The sequence below is a fragment of the Apodemus sylvaticus genome, chromosome 23 (genome assembly GCF_947179515.1).
Source record: "Apodemus sylvaticus chromosome 23, mApoSyl1.1, whole genome shotgun sequence".
Classification (NCBI taxonomy): Eukaryota; Metazoa; Chordata; class Mammalia; order Rodentia; family Muridae; genus Apodemus; species Apodemus sylvaticus.
Window position 1 is genome coordinate 21,348,193 of NC_067494.1, and position 20,915 is coordinate 21,369,107.

At 41.3% G+C, this 20,915-nt stretch overlaps 1 protein-coding gene across 1 annotated transcript in view; it reads left to right on the top strand.

The window, feature by feature from the left end:
- Heca (hdc homolog, cell cycle regulator) overlaps positions 1-18,448 on the top strand; it is a 58,668-nt gene extending 40,220 nt beyond the window's left edge. The window contains exons 3-4 of the mRNA XM_052169289.1: positions 9,272-9,426; positions 15,127-18,448. Coding sequence (XP_052025249.1) covers positions 9,272-9,426; positions 15,127-15,291 — 320 coding nt within the window. The 3' untranslated portion in view covers positions 15,292-18,448. The remainder of the gene's footprint in view (positions 1-9,271; positions 9,427-15,126) is intronic.
- Positions 18,449-20,915: the final 2,467 nt, after the last annotated feature.

Genomic DNA, 20,915 nt, shown 5'->3' on the forward strand with positions numbered 1-20,915 from the left:
TTAAATTTGATTGCTTAACTTATTTGGGTTTGATGAAAGGTTACTATCTTGCTTTTTTCAGGGTGGAGTTTCCCTCCTTGTATTGGTGTTGTCCTCCTATTATCCTTTTTAGGGCTGGGTTTGTGGATAGATATTGGGTGAACTTGGTTTTGTCGTGAAATATCTTAGTTTCTCCATCTATGGTGATTGAGAGTTTTGCTGGATATAGTAGTTTTGGTTGGCATTTGTGTTCTCTTAGAGTCTGCATGAGATCTGCCCAGGACCTTCTAGCCTTCATAGTCTCAGGTGAAAAGTCTGCTGTGATTCTGATAGGTCTTCCTTTATATGTTACTTGGCCTTTTTCTCTTACTGCCTTTAGTATTCTTTCTTTGTTTAGAACATTTGGTGTTTTGATTATTATGTGACGGGAAGTATTTCTGTTCTGGTCCAGTCTGTTTGGAGTTCTGTAGGCTTCTTGTATATTCATGGGCATCTCTCTCTTTAGGTTAGGGAAGTTTTCTTCCATAATTTTATTGAAGATATTTGCTGGCCCTTTAAGTTGTAAATCTTCACTCTCATCTATGCCTATAATCCTTAGGTTTGGTCTTCTCATTGTGTCCTGGATTTCCTGGATATTTTGGGTTACAAGCTTTTTGCACTTTGCATTTTCTTTAACTGTTGAGTCCATGGTTTCTATGGAATCTTCAGCATCTGAGATTCTTTCTTCTATCTCTTGTATTCTGTTGTTGATATTTGCATCTCTGTCCCCTGATTTCTTCCCAAGGCTTTCTATCTCCAAAGTTGTCTCCCTTTGAGTTTTCTTAGTTGTTTCTACTTCTGATTTTAGATCCTGGATGGTTTTGCTTAGCTCCTTCCCTTGCATGTTTGTGTTTTCCTGTAATTCTTTAAGAGATTTTTGTGTTTCCTCTTTCATGAGCTCAGCCTGTTGACCAAAGTTCTCCTGTATTTCTTTAAGAGATTTTTGTGTTTCGTCTTTCATGACCTCAGCCTGTTGAGCAAAGTTCTCCTGTATTTCTTTAAGTGTTTTTTGCATTTCCTCCTTGTTGGCTTTTGTATTCTCCTGGATTTCTTTCAATGATTTTTGTGTTTCCCTTGCAAGGGCTTCTAACTTTTGATCCATTTTCTCCTCAATGACCTTCATGTGTTCCTGTACCAGCATCATGACCAGTGATTTTAAATCCAAATCTTGTTTTACTGGTGTGATGGGGTATCCAGGACTTGCTGGTAGAGGAGAATTTGGTTCAGATGTTGCCATATTGCCTTGATTTCTGTTAGTGACGTTTCTGCGTTTGCCTTTTGCCATCTAGCTCTCACTGGTGTTACTTGGTCTTGTCAGTGCTGGACTCACCAGTGCAAGCTGCCCCTTCCCCGTTGGCCTCTGGTGCACAGCTTACACTCTGCACTGCCTGTAGACAGGGTGCTGTTTTCCAGGCTGTTCAGATCCCAAAGCAGGCACCTGAAGGCTCCCGCTGGGGCCCGCAGGATTTATCGGAGCACACCGACTTTTCCCAGCTGGCCGCCCGGAAGCCCCCACTAGCCTCTTGAGGGACCTGGAGATGTGGCGGCCACCCAGGCTGATCTGAAGCGGAGAGATTTGAGCTGGGGGCTTCTGCCTGAGGCCTTGCCCCAGATTGTGTCTGTGGACCAGGTGGAACCCGTGTGCACCCCCAGGGAGCTCCGAAGGTGAATGTTGCTGTGACCTCCCCTGTGCTCCGCTCACTCCGCTGGGCAGCCGATTTCCCCAACCGGGCTGGCGCACACTAGGTTAGCCTTGTCGCCTGGGCCCTGAGTCCAGGCAAACGCCTGGGAGGCCAAGGTCCGAGCAAAGTTCCCCTAGGGCTATGTCTGTTATTTGGGTCCGCCAGGTGACCCGGATGGCGGGCGTGCGCGTCCGCGCTCCGCGAAAGCACCGGGAGAGTCTGTTGTGCTAATAACCTCCTGGGCTGGTTGACACACAGATGGCCCACCAAGCCGCCCAGTTCTTGGGGTCAGTCCTGTGCCTTTTGGGGCCTAGACCCCCGTTTTGTTAGCCTCAGGCTACGCTTGTTAGCAGTCTCTGCCCTCCCGAGCACTCTGGCTCCTGTAGGCAAAATGGCGGCGCGTGCACCGGCCGGGGCAAAAAAAAAAAACTCCTGGCTGGGTTGGCGCCCCGATGGCCACTCGAACAGCCCAGGGCCTGGGTGCAGGCCAACGCCCGTCTGGCTCAGACCCCTGCGGTGTTGGGCCTAGGATTATGTTTGTGTACCTCAGTCTGACTGATCTCTGGAGCCCGGGATCAAGATGGCGGTGAGTCTCTCCTGACTGGCGGGCAGCCGAGTTCTGAAGTGGCTTCCGTGCAGCGAAAGGCTCCGCAGAACCGCAGTTGCTTGCCGCCCGGCTGGTCAGCGAAGGTCAGTGGTCGTGGGCGCAGGGCCTAACTGGACCCTGTGTCGCCTTGGTTCCACTGCTGATGGCCCTTCAGCTGGAGCGGCCACTGCTACCGCCGCCGCCGCCGCCGCCGCCTTAAATAGGCTGTGATCTTTATAAACGGGGAAGGAGCAAACAAGAAGGGCCAGTATGGCTTCATGTTAGTTGAGTTAATTTTAAAACTGTGAAAGATAAGAACATTGATAGCGTCAAAAGGAAAATGGGGGATGATTGAAGCCTAGGCATGCTGTGGGTTGGGGGACGTAGTGGTTAGCTTATATGTATGACAAAGACCTGGGCACTTTTTAGCCATAACTTAAATAGCAAGGAGTTGGGTAGTACAGGTGTGAAATTAAAACTGTTGAACTTCCAAAGAAGAGATGAATGCATATAACAGTTTATAACTTTAACAGTATGCTACAGTGTCAGATAAAAATGATTCCTGTCTTCTTCCCACTAAACCCTGCTGTTTCCACCCCCAGAGCCAAACACATTGAAATGCTAAGTGATTCTTCAAGGTTTTTGACATCAGGATTTTGAATACAGTTGTCTTAATTCTCCAATTTTAGGCACTATGTCTTTTGAAAAGACTGACATGACATGTAAGATGGATAGCTGCATATCTCTTTCCCTTGAAGATAAATCCCTAGTGTTTCTGCTGCATGTTAATGGTGTTGAACACACACACACACACACACACACACACACACACACACACTCCCCCATTATAGGAACAGTCTTAAAGGGATACTTTTTTAAAATTAGAATTCATTTCTTCCATTGCCATACATTTCTTGTTTTGGATTTTGGAGGCGAAGCTCTCAGTCTGTAGCCCAGGCTTGGTGCAGTCACAGTCCTGGGGAGACTCCCTGTTGAGAGCTGACTGCTGGGTAGTGTCTGAAGCCGCTCAGGTCAGGTGCGTGGGAGTGGAGTATTTGTGTTCTGTTTAACTTTGGGCAGTCGCTCTTAGCATGTGTTAGCATGTGTTAAAGGTTTTCTTCTGTAGACATCTCTTCTGAAGGCTTTCATTTCCATGCTTTCTCTGTTCTGCCCTGGAGAACTCAGGACCTGCTGGACCTAAAGGAAAGCCTTTCTTATTTCTCATGCTTTAAGTTCTGTTTTCTAACCCATATTTTCTTTCTTTTTTTTTTTTTAATTTTTTTTTCCCTCATTCACCCTGAGAAGCTGAGACATTGGAAGTTTGAGAATGCCTTCACTTGGTTGTTACCTAGCTGGGTCATGCAGTCCTTTAAATTACAAATATTTACCTTTGGAAACTTAGAAAGTGTTTCTTCGCTGTCTCCTATCTTACCTTGTACTACTTACTGTCTTAAAGTCTGATATTTTTTTTGAAGGTTTATTTATTTTATTTTATGTATATGAGTACACCATTGCTCTCTTAAGACACACCAGAAGAGGGCATCAGACCCCATCACAGATGGTTGTGAGCCACCATGTGGTTGCTGGGAATTGAACTCAGGACCTCTGGAAGAGCAGTCAGTGCTAGTGCTCTTAACCACTGAGTCATCTCTCTAGCCCCCAAGTCTGATATTCTTAACCCCAACCCTCAGTTTCTATCCTCTTTAAAGGATTCAGCATTTCCCTTACTATCTCTGCTGTTCTGAAATCCTGCCATACTGTGGTTCCTTAGCCCCTCTACCCTATACTATGGGCTATCTTGGATTGTTGAGTGTATAAACCTAGATCCTCACTTTGGAGAAACTTGGCTTTTGTATTGCTACCCTGATAAATTTCTCTTTTCGCTTAACTGGAACTCTTGTTCATGTGATATTATACCTCTTAGTTTGACATTTCTGACCCTCTTTTGATGGGAAAGAAAACCATCTATCTGTTATGTGTTACTCTGTTAAACCTTCTGGAAATGGAACATTTCCTTAGATTTCTCTTTTAGTATTTTGAATTTCTAGAACCTTTTGTGTGCTTGCTTTTTTGTGACACTCACTATGTAGGTCAGGCTGGCCTGGAAGAGAGATTCCTGGCTCTGCCTCCCAAATGCTGGGAGTAAAAGCATGTGCCACCAAAAAACCCAAGAAATATTGTTTCTCAGATGTGATTTCTTTCATTATCTTTCAGTGTAAGAAAAAGGTTGCAGTTATGGGGTAGTCTTCTTTGGATGTTATGTGTGATTCTCTGGAGTCCTTTAGTTTTTGTTATAAGTTAGAACTCCCCAAAGCCTAGTGGCCTCAAGGGACTTAAGCCCTCTCACGGGCTTAATAGACAACAGGTGATAGACAGCTTGGCCTCTGGTGCCCAGTGGAATGGGTTCTCTGTTATCCATATTATTCATTTTTTTAAAGTTGTGCTTCTAATTGAAACACAACTGTAAATATTTATGGATTACAGTGTAATTATTTTTGCCTGTTTATATTATATAATGATAAGGTAGCATAATGAAGATACCATTCACTTCATATTTATAATCTATGCAATAAGAATGTTCAAAATCCTACTTATTTTGAAAAATATATAATGTACTGTCATCACTAGAGTACAGTGAAACATTAGCACTTTCACTCCTCCTAACAGTATAGTTGTTTGCCCATTAGCTATGTTCTTCCCACCCACCCCAGCGTCTCCTCCTTCCCCAGAAGAGGTAGCCATCGTACTGACCTCCTACTTGTACATTCCACACCTGTATGGATCACCGGGTATTAGTCTTTTTGTGTCTGTTATTTATTACTTAATAGAATGTCCTTCAGGTGTATCCATTTAATGGAAGTATGATTAAATTTCTTTTGTGGCTAAATATGTGTGTATATGTATACACACAGAATATTTTCTCTGTCCATTCAACTTTTAAAGGACTCTTAGTTGGATTCCGTAGCTTTTGTGAGGAATACTACAGTGAATGCAGGAGTTCCTGTACTTCTGACATACTGATTTGACTTCTGGATCATGTGGTAATTCTAATTCGAATTACACAAGTCAAGAATTATATAATTCTAATTACATAAATCAAACTGTTCTATTGTTATTAGGTAATTCATAATTTTTATTTATTTATTTTGAAACAGAATCTTACAGTGTAGCCTTGGCTGGCCTGGACCTTGCTGTGTAGATCAGGCTGGCCTCAGCCTAATTGATCAGCCTGGCTCTGCCTCCCGAGTGCTGGGGTTAAAGGTCTAAACCACCAGCCTTGGCCTAGGTTTTAGTTTTGCTTTTTAAATATTCGCTCTTTTTTTTCTCTTTTAACGATTTATTGTATGTATGTGAGTACATTGTAGCTGTCTTCAGACACACCAGAAGAGGGCATTCAATCCCATTACAGATGGTTATGAGCCACCATGTGGTTGCTAGGAATTAAACTCAGGACCTCTGGACGAGCAGTCAGTGCTATTAGCTACTGAGTCATCTCTCTTGCCCCCATTTTTTAGTTTTTTGTTTGTTTGTTTGTTTGTTTTTTTGAGGGAACTGTATACAGTTTTCTCTAATGGCTTTACTATATCCCATTTGAAGTATGTGGAGATTTACCTACTTACTCAAATGCATGAAGCTTAAGTACACAAATGAAATGAAATAGGCCAGGTACAGAAAGACAAATGCCATATGATTTTATTCAGCTATAGAGTCAAAACAACTGAACTCCTGATTGGAATAGTACTCAGCCAAAGCAAGAAAGGGTAGGGACACCCTTCCCAGGGTAGGAAAGAGAACAGCTAAAGGCAGGAATACAGTTAGATGGCAGTTGGGTTTCTTCCTGTGTTTTAGAGGTAGAGTTTTTGTTTCTTACTTAGCATAACTGCTAGTAATTTTAGAGGGAAGTGGATAGAAACACCTGTATTTCTATACCTTAAAACTTGTACCATACTTTATGGAAATGAATTAGGGTGCCTGTGATGCACATATGTATTTGTACATCCATCATTAGTCTATCATAAGTCAAACTTTATACATGTGCTAGGTGGGATCATCAGTATATAATCTTAGTTTGTAAAATGCTGTTTATGTACTAACTTATGTAATTTAATTATAAAGCCTGAGGCTGTGAATATAGCATCACACATGGAATTAGTAAGGAACACACGCATATTATGTACTTCCTGTACTCTGAGCATTCTGAGGTTTCCAAGGAAGAAAGGGCCAAGTTCTTGGGTTTGATTCTTCAGGAGGCAGGATGGAATAGATGTGGAGAGCAGGTGGGGAGGTGGGCAGTATTTCTTTCAAGCCAAAGATGCCCTTTGCCATGTTCTTATGAATTTGAATTTAGAAGTTTTCAGCATTTTTTTTAAAAAGCATAACCAATATACTAAAAAAAAAAAAGCTGCTTGAAAAGTTTGTGACTTGGAGACAAAGTTGAAATTTTGTCACATCTGTATGCATGAAGAAACTACTGTTTGTAGATCATGGGAACTAAAAGGAAGGGATATCTGTAGGAGACTTAAGGAAAATTACAGATTTGAGTGTCTTTGGCTGAGAATATGAAGTGTCCTCTTTAGTTCACTTTGATTCCAAACCATTTAAATGATATTTTTACAGACTGGAGTAGATAAGGTTAGGAAAAATACTGATTTTATGGGAAAGAAGATGAGGTCATTTGTATATATTTAGTTAACTTTATGTGAAGATATCTAACAAGAAAGAAGCATTTCTGGTGATCATGTGGGATATTATTTTTAACATTGGTGGCTAAATCTTGGAAATGAGAAGAGGAAGCAGTTGTGATAGCACTCAAGACTTAAATCCTTAAGGTGTTGATCAGAGAGAGGATGGAGAAAGAGGTAAAAATTAGGCCTGAATTACTTGTATGCTTGCATACACACTTGTTTGTAAGTATACACAGATAATGGCTGTGCTCGGTATACTGTAGAGGTACCAGAAACTAGCTGCTGGTTTTAGACTCTGTGGTCAAGAGGTTTAATGAATACTGGAGAAGTCACCAGCACCAAAATAAGGCATTAGTCATGGGTCAGTGTTTCTTTCTATTGCTATGCCTCAGAAGTCTGGGCGATCTTATTTATAATAAGCTCTTATGCTAACCACACTTTTAAAGCATTTCCAATTCCAACAGGATGGCCACATTCTAGGCCACGGGATTCCACAGTTCACAGTTGATTATATGTTGGTGAGCTGTTTACCATGCTCATTGGATTGTTACTCTCTTGCTCTACTGCTTAATCCTTCTCGCCTTCACCAACTTTGACTCTAGACCCTACCCTTAGATTCTGAAAATGGTTTTATTTGGTCTTTCTAAGTAACACTGGTCTAATTAAGAGAGACTGGATGGCCTCCTTTACTATGTCGGTATGTGATTGTGCTATTAGGACACTGCTTACAGAATCTTTTCTATGGCTCAGAAATTCTCTTTATAGGACATCATGGAATAGTAACAGAAAACAATTCCTGAAACTAAGTTTTGACTTAGGATTCCCATAAGTTTGTTTGCCTGTAAGTTAAGAGTCAAGATGAATTGAATCTTGTTTTGGCTCCTTATTTTCTTTGTAAGTGTTCTCAAGCTGCCCAGGCTCTTTAAGCATCTGCCCCTCCTGTTTGAAATGGGAATACCTATCATGAGCCCTTTCTAGTGTTTCAGTGAGAGTTAAATGAAAGGATGGATGGAACACTCACGGCCCAGGGCAGGCCTTTGGTAAGTGTACAGTAAACATTCCTGCCTTCATCATCACAGCCATTCTTACCAGCGCCTTCTGTGTCTGGTGTTAACTTCCACTGGCAGTCCTGACTCATTGAACACTAGGAGGAGGCTGGAAATGAAGTGTTCTAGTGGCTCATAGATAATTACATTGACTTATGGATATGGTCCCAGGAGCTTAGTGGTATGGATATGAGACCTTGTTTTCAGTGTCTTAGAACATAGGTGGGTAGTACCACAAGGAGCTCTTCCCAGTCTTCCTGGTTTTGGCAGAGACCCCACCTTTCAGTTTATAGTGTCCTTGGCTGTTACCATGCTCCATCCATTCACTCAGCACACAGAGCTTTTCACACTGTGGACATTGTGCAGGATACCAAATTGATAAGGATGACAAGGTGTGGCTCCTGCTCTCAAGGATGAATCGGGCCTTGTAAGCAGATGCAATGAAAATGTTCCCTCCAAAGACAGTTAGGTGTCTTTACAGTAGAAAAGGGAGAGAGAGCTGGTCCTTGGAAGTAAATGGTAGAAACCCTCAGTCTGAGTTAGCAGCACATTCTGAGTAAGAAGCCACTATGCAGTATTCTAAAGTGCTTTCTGTTCTCAGCAGTATTGCTGTTACATATTGCCCTGGAAGATCCTAGACATGCTTACTAATTATTTGAACCCTTACCCTTTCATATATTTGCATGACCTCTTTCTTTTATAAACATTGGGTCCTGGATAAGCAATGAAGGAATTGAGGTTGTGACTTAAAAGCTCAGTAAATTATATGTTGAATTTCTAATGTATCACAAGTAATATATAATTCTAGTTCCTAAATTAGCTGTGGTGATAGCTAAGCAGTTTTGGGATTGAGGACTGTTAACATAGTAATTGTAACTTTTATAAAATCCTGGGCTCTCAATATTGAGACAGACAGTTTTGGATGAAATTTGTGGGTTACAGCTCATCAGACCAATGTTGTTGGTTCATGTTGGTTCACTTCACGTCACATTTAACTCAGGAGAATCTTTGTGGGTAAACTAAGTTTGTGGGTAAACTTAGTTTAGTTTTAAGCATGTGGCTGTGTTGTTTAGATCTGGATGGACAGTGTTATTCTAATAGGACAATGAAAGGATGTTCATTCTTTCTCTCTAAAATATTTACTTAAATAATAAAATGTTTGCTTTTTGTTCATGATGGTTTTTTTTTATCACCACTGGAGATAAAGTTGCTCTCCACCCTAGCCACCCTCACTGTTGTGTTTTCTGTGTGCAGGGAGACTCATGCATCTGTATGCAGTGTGTGTGGACTGCCTGGAAGGGGTTCATAAGATCATCTGCATCAAGTGCAAGTCACGATGGGACGGCAGCTGGCACCAGCTGGGCACCATGTACACCTACGACATCCTGGCTGCCTCTCCCTGCTGTCAGGTTGGTATCAGCCCAAGTGAGGGTGCAGTAGAGAACTATGGGCTTTTGTCACCAAGTTAACTTGGAGTGTTAAAGGATGCTTTGCTAAAGGCTGGTTACTTTGAGTGTGAGGTGTGAGGGCTTGGTCAAGGTGTACTTCTAAGAGTAAAGAATTCAGGTGAGGTGAAATACTATTTAGTCAAAGGGATACACACACACACACACACACACACACACACACATACAGGTACTCTCACAGAGGGAGGGGGAAGAGAGAAGTAGAATGGGAATATTTTTTTGTCTGTTAAGTTTGAAACATAACAAAATGGCAAAGCACTTTGCTTCCATTTGAGACAGCATGGACGTGCTCTGCTGAGTATCTGCAGTTGGTTAGGTGACTTAGATATCTGTGTTTGGTTTCTTTAGTTTTCATTTTGTTTGCTTGTAATTTTCTCATTTTGTGAGATTAATTTGTACTACAAATTTGTAACAAGTGGTTTTAATTTAAACTGAAAAGGAAAAATTCATTTCTTTGCATACCTTCTGTGATATGTTTGTAAAACATATCTTTCCATATAAGTTATGTGATGTTGACCAGAAAGCTTTACAATTCCTAAAGTGCTAGAAGCAGCAACATTCTTTCTTGGCTTATAGGAAAGGAAAGGAAGAAGTGCTGACACAAAATCCTATTAATATAAAATCCCAAGGAATACCTGAATTTGCTATTATTCAACATGCTTGAGGAAGAACTTGATTCTGGGTAGCAGAGACATTTTCTGCTGGCATTGTGTTAACACATATCCTTTACAAATAATGAATATTACACTTTTGGTTACAACAGAAGTTTGTATCATTACCATTGTATTTTGATTTTTAAAAAATTTTCTTCTAGTATCAGTTTTATTAATAGATGACCTGTTTCTGTGAGGCAGACAATAGTTCTCCTCTTTTTTTGCCCATTTGGGTATTTGTAGAAGAGAAATCTACTTGTGAATGAAGTGGACAGCCTTCTTCTTATGTCTTTTGGTTTTAGATAAGGTTGACCTTTTCTCTCTCTCTCTCTCTCTCTCTCTCTCTCTCTCTCTCTCTCTCTCTCTCTCTCTCTCTCTCTCTCTCTTTAAATTGGATGTTTTATTTGTTTACATTTTAAATGTTATGCCCTTTCATAGTTTCCCCGATGCAAACCCCATACCCTATCCCCCCTTACCCTGCTTCTATGAGGGTGCTCCCCCACCCACCTACCCACTCCTGCCTCACTGCCCTCGCATTCCTCTACACTGGAGCATCAAGCCTTCACAGGACCAGTGGCCTCCCCTCCCACTGATGCCAGATAAGGCCCCTTCAGCTCCTTCAGTTCTTCCCCTAACTCCTCCATTGGGTCGCTGTGCTCAGTGTTTGGCTGTGAGCATCCACATCTGTATTGGTCAGGATCTGGCAGAGCCCCTCAGGAGACAGCTGAATCAGGCTTCTGTCAGTAAGCACTTCTTGGCATCAGCAATAGTGTCTGGGTTTGGTGTCTGCATGTGGGACCGCAGGTGCTGCAGTCTCTGGATGGCCTTTCCTTCAGTCTCTGCTCTACTCTTTGTCCTGTATTTCCTTTAGACAGAAGTAATTCTGGGTTAAAATTTTGGAGATGGGTGGGTGGCCCATCCCTCAACCGGGGGTGGGCGTTGGGGAGGGCCATGCCTAACCTCTGGATATGGTTGTGACAGGACAGCTAATGTCATCCCTGTAGGGTCTTGGGAGGCTCTTTCTTTCCTGGTATCTGGGACTTTCTGGTTGTTACCCCCAGTTCCCCATCCCCTATTGCTACACACCTCTGTTCAATTTCCTGACCCTCTGTACATCTCCTCCATATCCTCCCATACCTGATTCTGGACCTCTTTTCCCCTCCCCCTCTTCTCTTCCTCTCAAGTCCCTCCCACCTTCTACTTCCGTGATTACATTGTTCTCCTAAGTAGGACTGAAACATCCACTCTTTGGTCTTCCTTCCTCTTGAACTTCATGTGGTCCATGAGTTGTACTACGGTTGTTCCACACTCTTTGCCTAATATCCATTTATCAGTGAGTACATACTGTGTTCTTTTGTGACTGAGTTACCTCACTCAGGATGGTATTTTCAAGTTCCATCCATGTGCCTGTGAATTTCATGAAGTCACTGTTTTTAATAGCTGAGTAGTATTCCATTCTGGATTTTTTCCATCTTCTGGCTATTATAAATATGGCTGCTATGAACATAGTGGAGCATGAGTCCTTATAACATGTTGGACCATCTTCTGGGTATATGCCCAGGAGTGGTATAGCTGGGTCCAATTTCTTGAGTAACTGCCAGACTGATTTCCAGAGTGTACCAGCTTGCAATCCTACTAGCAATGGAGGAGTGTTCTCCACACCCTCATAAGCACCTGCTGTCACCTGAGTTTTTAATCTTAGCCATTCTGACTGATGCGAGGTGGAATCTCAGGGTTGTTTTGATTTGTATTTTCCTGATGACTAAGGATGTTGAACATTTCTTTAGGTACTTCTGTTAAGGATTAGTGATTGTTGCTTCCTGTATTTATGTTGTTAGAGAAGTAATTATGTTTGTGTGTCTGTCTTCTTTTGGGTTTGTTGAAAGATTACTTTCTTACTTTTTCTAGGGTGTAGTTTCCCTCCTTGTGTTGGAGTTTTCCATCTATTATCCTTTGAAGGGCTGGATTTGTCTAGGGATATTGTGTAAATTTGGTTTTGCCATGGAATGCCTTGGCTTCTCCATCCATGGTAATTGAGAGGTCTGGGCTGGCATTTGTGTTCTCTGAGGGTCTGTATGAGATCGGCCCAGGATCTTCTAACTTTCATAGTCTTTGGTGAGATGTCTGGTGTAATTCTTATAGGTCTGCCTTTATATGTTACTTGACTGTTCTCCCTTACTACTTTTAATTTTCTTTTTTTCTTTTGTGCATTTGCTGTTTTGATTATTATATGACAGGAGCAATGTCTTTTCTGATCCAGTCTATTTGGAGTTTGTAGGCTTCTTGTATATTCATGGGCATCTCTTTCTTTAGGTTAGGGAAGTTTTCTTCTATAATTTTGTTGAAGATATTTACTGGCCTTTTAAGTTGAGAATCTTCTCTCTCTTCTATACCTATTATCCTTAGGTTTGGTCTTCTCATTGTGTCCTGGATTTCCTGGATGTTTGGGTTAGGAACTTTTCTCTTTTTGTGTTTTCTTTGAATGTTGTATCAATGTTTTCTATGGAATACCTTGGTTTCTCCTTTTATGGTAATTGAGAGGTTTGTTGGGTATAGTAGTCTGGGCTAGCACTATATTCTGCACCTAAGAGTCTCTTCTATCTCTTGTATTCTGTTGGTGATGCTTGCATCTATGACTCCTGATCTCTTTCCTAGGTTTTCTATCCCCAGGGTTGTCTCCCTGGAGATTTGTGATTTCTTTATTGTTTCTATTCCCATTTTAGATCCTAGATGGTTTTGTTCAATTCCTTTACATGTTTGGTTGTGTTTTCCTGTAATTCTTTAAGGGAGGGATTTTTGTGTTTCCTCCTTAAGGGTTTCTACTTGTTTACCTGTGTTCTCTTGTATTTCTTTAAAGGAGTTATTTATGTCCTTCTTAAAGTCCCCTATCATCATCATGAGATGTGATTTTAGATCAAAGTCTTACTTTTCTAGTGTGTTGGAGTATCCAGGGCTTGCTATGGTAGGACAACTGGCTTCTGATGATGCCAAGTAGCCTTGGTTTCTGTTGTTTATGTTCTTCCCTTTGCCTCTTGCCATCTGGCTATCTGTGGTGTTAGCTGGTCTTGCTGCCTCTGACTGTGGTTTGTCCCTCCTGTAAGCTTGTGTGTCAGTACTCCTGGGAGAGCAGCTTTTTCTGGGTGGAATTTGGGTATGGATAGCTGTGGCATAGGGTTAGCTAGTATGCAGATGTAATCTGAAATATCCTGTCTTAGGCCGCTCCTCAGTTCCTGTGTCCTGAGGGCTCTGGACAGGTCTCTGTTGAGACAGGTATTTGAGCAGAAGTGGGTGGTGGTCTGTCAGCACTCCTTGGAGACCAGCTCTTTCCCAGTGGGATTTGGGTATGGAGAGCTGTGGTACAGGGTCAGCTCCAGGGCACAGACAGAAACTGGAAGGTGTCGTTTTCTGTTCTTGTGGCGTTCTGACCACATTTCCAGATTTAAGATTAGCCTTGAAATGAGTTACTATAATGTTGTTGCTCACTGTCATGTTTTATGGCTACCACTTACCTTATTGTCCATTCCAGAAGTAGTGGTGGTGCCTCTTCTGTACACACATGATGTAGCCAGAGGGTTGTTAGCTTTTTAAGGAAGTGAGGATGTGAACAAAGGCTTGGGCCACATTAAAACTCATGGCATCTTAGAATTACATGGGACCTTGCAGAGCTCATTCAGCTTTCTGAATGGAGGCTTATAATGGATGACTCAAGTTTTTGAAAGTTTTCCCCAGGTCTACACAAACCATGTCACAGCTGTGACTAAAACACGTAATTCCTATTCTGGTGTTCTTTCTGCTTGTTGAAAGGCCATGACATTCCCATATATTCAGAGAGAAATGCAGAGTGGCGTCTTGCCCACCAGCCCTTTAGTCTACACTGCATATTCATTCTCTAAACTGATATATGCCAAGATTATATTTTCTGGCCTTCAAGTGAAACAGAAAACCTGTTTGATTACTATTTATGCTGCAGCAGCAATTGAAAATACTCACTGTAAAGATACAGGTTGTTCACAGTTCTCAAGTATCCAGGAAAGTCTTCAAATAAGTCTGAACCAACAGTAAGCAGTAATTGGTTATCAGAAAGGAATAACAGATTAGAGAGAACTTTACTCATGACTCAGAGGGATGAAGTAGTTAACAGGGAGTTCACTTTAGGTTATAGAAAAGGTAGTGTGTGTGGTAGTGTGTGTAGGTGCAGTTTGTACTTTGGAGGACATTTAGTTTAAATCCCAGCTGCTCTGCTTTCTGTTTTCTTGGGTGTGGTATTTATCACGTGAGCCCCTTTTATCATCTGAAATGCAGGTCATGCTCCTTCACAAGAAAGCCGTGAGGACAAGTGTGTCAGCACATTTTTAGGAAGGATCTAAGTTAAGACTGTTTGGTCTGTAATTTCTGCCTCTCCACTTCACTTCTAGACCTATGGCTGCAGTGCTCTGGGATTGTGCTGTTAGGGGCACAGGCACAGGTGAAGATGTCATGTGCTAGGGAGTTCTGGAGTTTCAAGATACACGGCACTCTCGCCTGGATCGCCCATTTTGTTTGGATCCTTTAGGGAAATTTTATTTTTCTATCAAAGAAAACTGTCATATAGAGACAAAAGAAAGTATATATGAACTTTTGAAACAAACCTGGATTCTTCCGGAAAGTTTTTCTAATGTAGATTTAGGTGCAGGGAGCCATTTCAGCCGCTTGCCTAAAGTCCAGGAGATGAGTGATTTCTGTAGGTAACTGCTGGTGATGTTTAGGTAGTAGCGGGTAGAATTTTCTCATTAATAGGCACCTCATATTAAGAGAGAAACTGGGCGGCTGTAATCTTTAGAAGGACGATGACGAGTGCCAGAATATGCCTCGTAGATGTGCGTGCCTCGATTCTGCTAACCGTGGAGATGCCTCACTGAATCTCAGTCAGTGCCCAGCAGTTTGATTAGGTGGTGTTTGACTATTACTGTGCAGCCAGTGGTATTGTGGCTTATGATGTCTGTTTCCCCAGGCCCGTCTGAATTGCAAGCATTGTGGCAAGCCTGTGATCGACGTCCGGATCGGGATGCAGTACTTCTCCGAGTACAGCAATGTCCAGCAGTGCCCACACTGTGGGAACCTGGACTACCATTTTGTGAAGCCATTCTCCTCCTTCAAAGTTCTCGAAGCTTATTGATGAAAGCTTTGCTTTAGTAATAGCTATTTTATTGATATTATTACTTTACTACATATCTTTTATAGGGGAACATTCTGTGACATTAATTTCTTTTCTAATTTGAAGCAGAGTTTACTTTGTATATTTGTGCCACTAAAATAGGGGCTGCCCCTTGCCCTTTCTTGATTCCCAAATGTCAGTGTGTGAGTAAGACTGGAGGCCAGATGGGAAACTGCAGATCTTGGCAGGGTTTTGGTCTCATGCAGAGGATCTGACAGAGCACTAAGGTTGTAGGAAGGACGGGTGCCATTTAGGGGTGGGAATCTGGGTAAACTAGAGGTGTGGTTGGAGTTGGGAGGGAGCTGTTACTAATGTGTTAGCTCCCTGGAGACTCACTGTTAGTTCTCTGGGCCTTGGGGAAAATAAATGACAAGTGAATGTACGTCTGAGCCTGGACAGTCAGTGCTGTGTTAGGCTGTCTGGACTCTTTTTCAGCACAGGTCGAGGTGCAATTTACTCCCACTGACAGGTGATTTGAGAATAGAACTGAGTGCTTTTTCTTTGACTATTTGTGTAATTTAACAGTTTTCATACTGGAAATAGTATCCAAATATATGACATGTGAAAGCTGTTGCTGTGTAGGTGAGCTGAATCTAGCAGGTCTTATGAAGTGAATTTGGAAATGATGCACACTGAATGAAGCAGGCAGAAAGACAGAACTTGGTTATTTGAATTGTATCTTGAGAGTTGGTCAGAGAATCTACAGATCATCTGTACACTCTGGTTCTGATGGGCATCATTTACAGGTTCCTTTGCTGAAGTGCTGCCTATATCCAGATCTTCTCGCAGGTCAACCTCTGGCCTGCCTGCTGTGCCGCAGACCCAGCTGGGCCACACTTCTTTTTTGGTATAGTTAGTGCCACATAGTCAGAACTGATTTGAAGAAGGAAGGGGAAATTTGTTGGAACGATTAAGAATAGTTTTTATTCTTCTAAAAGTATATTCAGTTTTGGAAACAGTAATTCAAAAGAGCATATCTGAAAATAGATCATCCTAAAGATTCCTGTGATCCCTTACTGTTGGTTAAAACGAAAGTCATATACAGACCACATATTCTAAAACAGACCACTGTTCAGTAGAATGTGGAAACTTAAATATGCTGAAGACATGGCCTATACAATTAGAATTAGAGAATTACTTCTCATGAAGGAATTTGGTAATTTCAAGTATGATACAGAAGTAATTATTAAAAGAATACTAAAAATAATCATTTATGACTAGTCAAATTTGGAGTTCATGTAAATATTTTATATCACTTTTTTGGTTTTTGCCCCTTACACACATGGGGTGTTTCTCTTCAAAATTGTCTAAGCATTATTGCCAATGAGTTTTAAATTCTACTGCTTGGTGATTTGTAGCATTAAGGAACCCAACTAAAACTCTTCATCTTTGGATGAATAGTCTTCATCAGTTGGTTTGTTACTTATAGTTTGATGATCTGAAGTTTCACATCTGCAAAAAATTGTCTAGGACAAGCAGAAATCATTATTGGTCAGATGGTGTTTAATGCAATTACTTGAGGTCTATGACATAATACTTGCAAATTTGTCTCTGAAGCACAAAGCTGTAATTATGAATTAGCTGTTTCCCTATGAGTCTGTTGTACACTCAAGTTTAAAATTTTGGTAAGTTTCTATTCAGATTCATATTTGTCTTTATGTTTCTGATTTTTTAAAATAAATAAAATACTTGTAATGCAGTTCTCTAACCATTGATGTTTTCTAGTCAAATTTCACTGTATTATTGTTCCGAAGTCAATCTGTTCTCTGTCCCAAGTGAGTTCTTTATGTTAAAAGACACTGGAGCTGTAAGCCACATTTTGTTCTTGCTCCTTAGATTGTTTCCTGTCCCTAAAATTCAAAGAGGTTTCACTTCAATCAGACAGCATTTGCATTTGATGTTGTTGACGATAAAGCGAGGACTATGAATGTGTATAGTCTTATAAAACGAGAAGCATGAGCCATGCACTCCAGTCCACCTTTTAGTCCGTTAATTTCACTTTTGTCTGGAAGGGAAAGTTTGCCTGATTTGAGAATAAAATATAACTGAGCATATAATACTTGCTATAAGGTAAATTTTACTTTGGAAATCTGCTGACCTCATGTTTTCACCAGTCTTTGCCTGAACGCCTTGATTAGAATTGGACTATGCCAAGAAAGATCATCATTTCTGTTGTAGTTGGGATAGGAAAGGTTACCAGTCACCTAGGAGATCTAACTTCTGTTCCTGATGAGTAGTGTTCAATAACTCATAGTTTTCAGATTGACTAATAATTTAAAGTGATTTTTATCTACTTTAACATTTTTAGTCATTTATTTTTAAAGTGTTTCACACGTTGAGCAAGTAAAACGGCTTCAGTTTTGAGACAAGTTAACTTCTGATCATATTTTCTTCAGGCCACTTCAGCTCTCTGCTGTCTCTGATCACCTGATCACATGAGAAGCACTTACAGAGGGGTTTCTCCAACATCCTTTAATGTCCAATTTTTGTAAAAGGGGTTCATTTTTCTAAGTAAAAGAAAATTTCATACTTCTTTGGGGGAAAAATAACTCATGAAGAAAGAATATTGTATGTTTAAATGCTAAACTTAACAGATTGAGTCATAACTTGCTGGACTGCCAAGACTACCTTTCTGAGTTCTTCATTTACTTTTGCAATGCCAGTGCTGATTGTGCAGTCTGCTTTGTGCCTATTTTCTAACCTGTTTGACTTTCTGTTCAAGTCCTTGAAGCAGTTGTGGAATAATTTTAGTTGGGAGACTGGGGAGGGGTGAGGAGAAAGCACTTTTCTTTAGGGTGTGGTTCCCATGACAGGATGCTGCCTAACCTGCTTCATCTGCATACCTTGTTGACTTTATTATTTTTTTCAGGTAATTGAAAGAGAATATAATGAATGGATACCATGAAAACCAGCTCAAAAATTTGTTGTTGTCTATAAAGATTTCTTGTCAAGATGTCTTGGATTGCACTTTTGTTGAGGGGAGCCAATGTAAATAATTGAAGAATGTTGATAAAATTGAAGCATTTGGGTTATGGAATCATGTGTGATGTTAGAGGGTTTCTGTATGTGAAAGGTGTGTATTAAGAATAATAAAATTTTAGAAACAAATTTGCTATAATCTGTTACTAGATTTTGTTGGAATTTTTTGAGAAATGGGGATGTTTGGTAAGAAAAGATAGTAGAGAAGTAGGGCTATTCTCAGAGCTTAAAAAAAAAAACAAAAAAAACCAGAAAGCAGTTATTCTAAAATTACTACTGCAACTAATCAAAACTAAAAATTCCAGATGGCTCAGCAGGTAAAGGTGCTTGTTATCAAACTTGCTTTTGATCCTCAGAATCCACATGGTGGAAGGATAGAAACAACTCCAGAAAGTTGTCCTCTGACCAGAACATGTGTACTCTGGTGCATGCACATATATGATAGATAAAAGATAAAAAAGATAGATAAAAGATAGGAAGAAAAAAGGGGGAGTGTGGGCCTGTGTGCCGGAGGCTTTCCACGGAGATCACGGAGATCTCTGGCTCGAGAGCTTTGAGGCAAAGGGGAGAGAGGGTGTGAACTGGAAGGGTGGTTTCTGCTGCTTCTGCTGCTGCAGCAGGATCCACCTCTGTCTCTGCTGTCTCCCTTCGCTGAGTTGAGCCAGACTGGTGAGGAGTTGGGGGAGCTTCTTGTGGAGTTTTGGGAGAACAGACCTCTTCCCAAGCAGCAGCGTGACAGCTCTTAGGAAGCTCTTAGACGACCGAGTAGTGCTTCACTCCTTCCAGACAGGATTCTTATATACAGTTTTGGGATAGGGGCCCAAGGGTCGTTGCCAAACACCTGCTGTCCCTTGCAGGCCACAGTCGCCTGCTGGGTCACTGGGGTTTTAAGCCTGAGCTCAACCAGGCACCCGGCTACCTATCACAGCTCACACCCCACAGGGGAGAGGACCCACAATTACAAATTCATCACTGCTTACATACATGTATCACATATAAGCTTCTTTTGCAGCAAAATAATAGCTAATCAGCCTTCCCCTTGTTTCATGAGTATATTATAACATTATTGTCCTGGTTATAAATAATTCTATGGTATAGAAAGTGTTAACGAAAAATTAAGGAGTGTGATTTTGACACACACCAGCCTCTACTAGACATTGCCTTAGTTACTTTTCTATTGCTGTGAAGAGACACCATGACCAAGGCAGCTCTTACAAAGGAAAGCATTTAATGAGGAACTTGAAAACAGTTTCAAAGACTTAGTTTGGGGGTTGGGGGGAGCATGGTTGTAATTCCAGCAGGCACTGAAGCAGTAGATGAAAGCTTTATGTCCTGATTTGCAGGCTGAGAGATACACTGGGCCTTGTGTGGGCTTTGGAAACCTCCAAGCTCACCCCTAGTGATATACTTTCTCTGACAAGACTTCACCCAATTCTAATATTTTCAAACAGTTCCTCTCTCTGGTGACTAAACATTCAATTATATGAGCCTAGGGAGCTTTTTTTTTTTTTTTGGGGGGGAATTTATTCACTTTGCATCCTGACCACAGTTCCCACCCCCCACTCCTCCCATTCCCTCTCCGTATCCCCTCCCCCAGACACCCTCCCTTCATCTCTGAGAAGGGTGAGGTCACCCCCACCAGGGTATCAACCAACCCTGATACCTCCTGTCATTGCAGGACTAGATACATCCCCTCCCACTGAGGCCAGACAAGGCAGCCCAGTTAGGGAAACAGGATCTACACACAGGCAACAGAGCCAGGAATACAACCCACTCTAGTTGGGGAACCCACATGAGGATCTGCTACATTTGTGTGGTGACCTAAAGACCACCTCTTGGTAAGTCCCACCTTCGGTGTCGGACACATTGATTCGGGGTGATAGATTGACACAGAGCAATCACATTTGAAAACATTCTAAGAGTAGTTTTTAGTGGGGAGGAAAGGAGAAAAAAAATACTTGAAATAATTGGGTCTTTTACCTATTTTTTTTTCCAAGCATTAATTTGTTGACATCTCTTCCCATGTGTTAAAATAGGTTACTGCTGGAGGAAACTGAACAAAAGGTGACATTTTAACAATCTACTCTTAAGAATTCCCACTTTGGGATCTTTGAATCATTTCTGAATTTGTGTATGTCAAGCTTTCAGGTTTGATTCCATTGGGCAACTGATACCCACTCTGGGCAGGGTTTTGCTTTTTTATTAACTTTTAAAAACAGTTTTTATTTCTTACATCCCATTTTCAGTTTCTCATGATCTTGTTGGATGGAGATGTTAGAATTTCAGTTTGATGGTCACTGTATTTGATCACTGTATATGAGTTTCTTACAGCCTTATGGGAAAAAAGTGAACTGGTCACATGTTTTTTTAACCAATGTTTCTCATGCTTTGGGGCCTGTTTCAGTGGTTCTTTTTCTGTTGCTGTGATTAAAACACCATGACTAAAAGAACTTAAGGAAGAAAGTTTGTTTCTTGCTTATGGCTCTGGAGCCCTAGCATCTATAATGGTGGTAAAGGTGTGGCATACAGATAGGAGCATTTTGGTACACAGACAGGACGCAAAGAGTGATTAGGAGGTAGTATGGGGTATAAACCCTCAAAGTCTA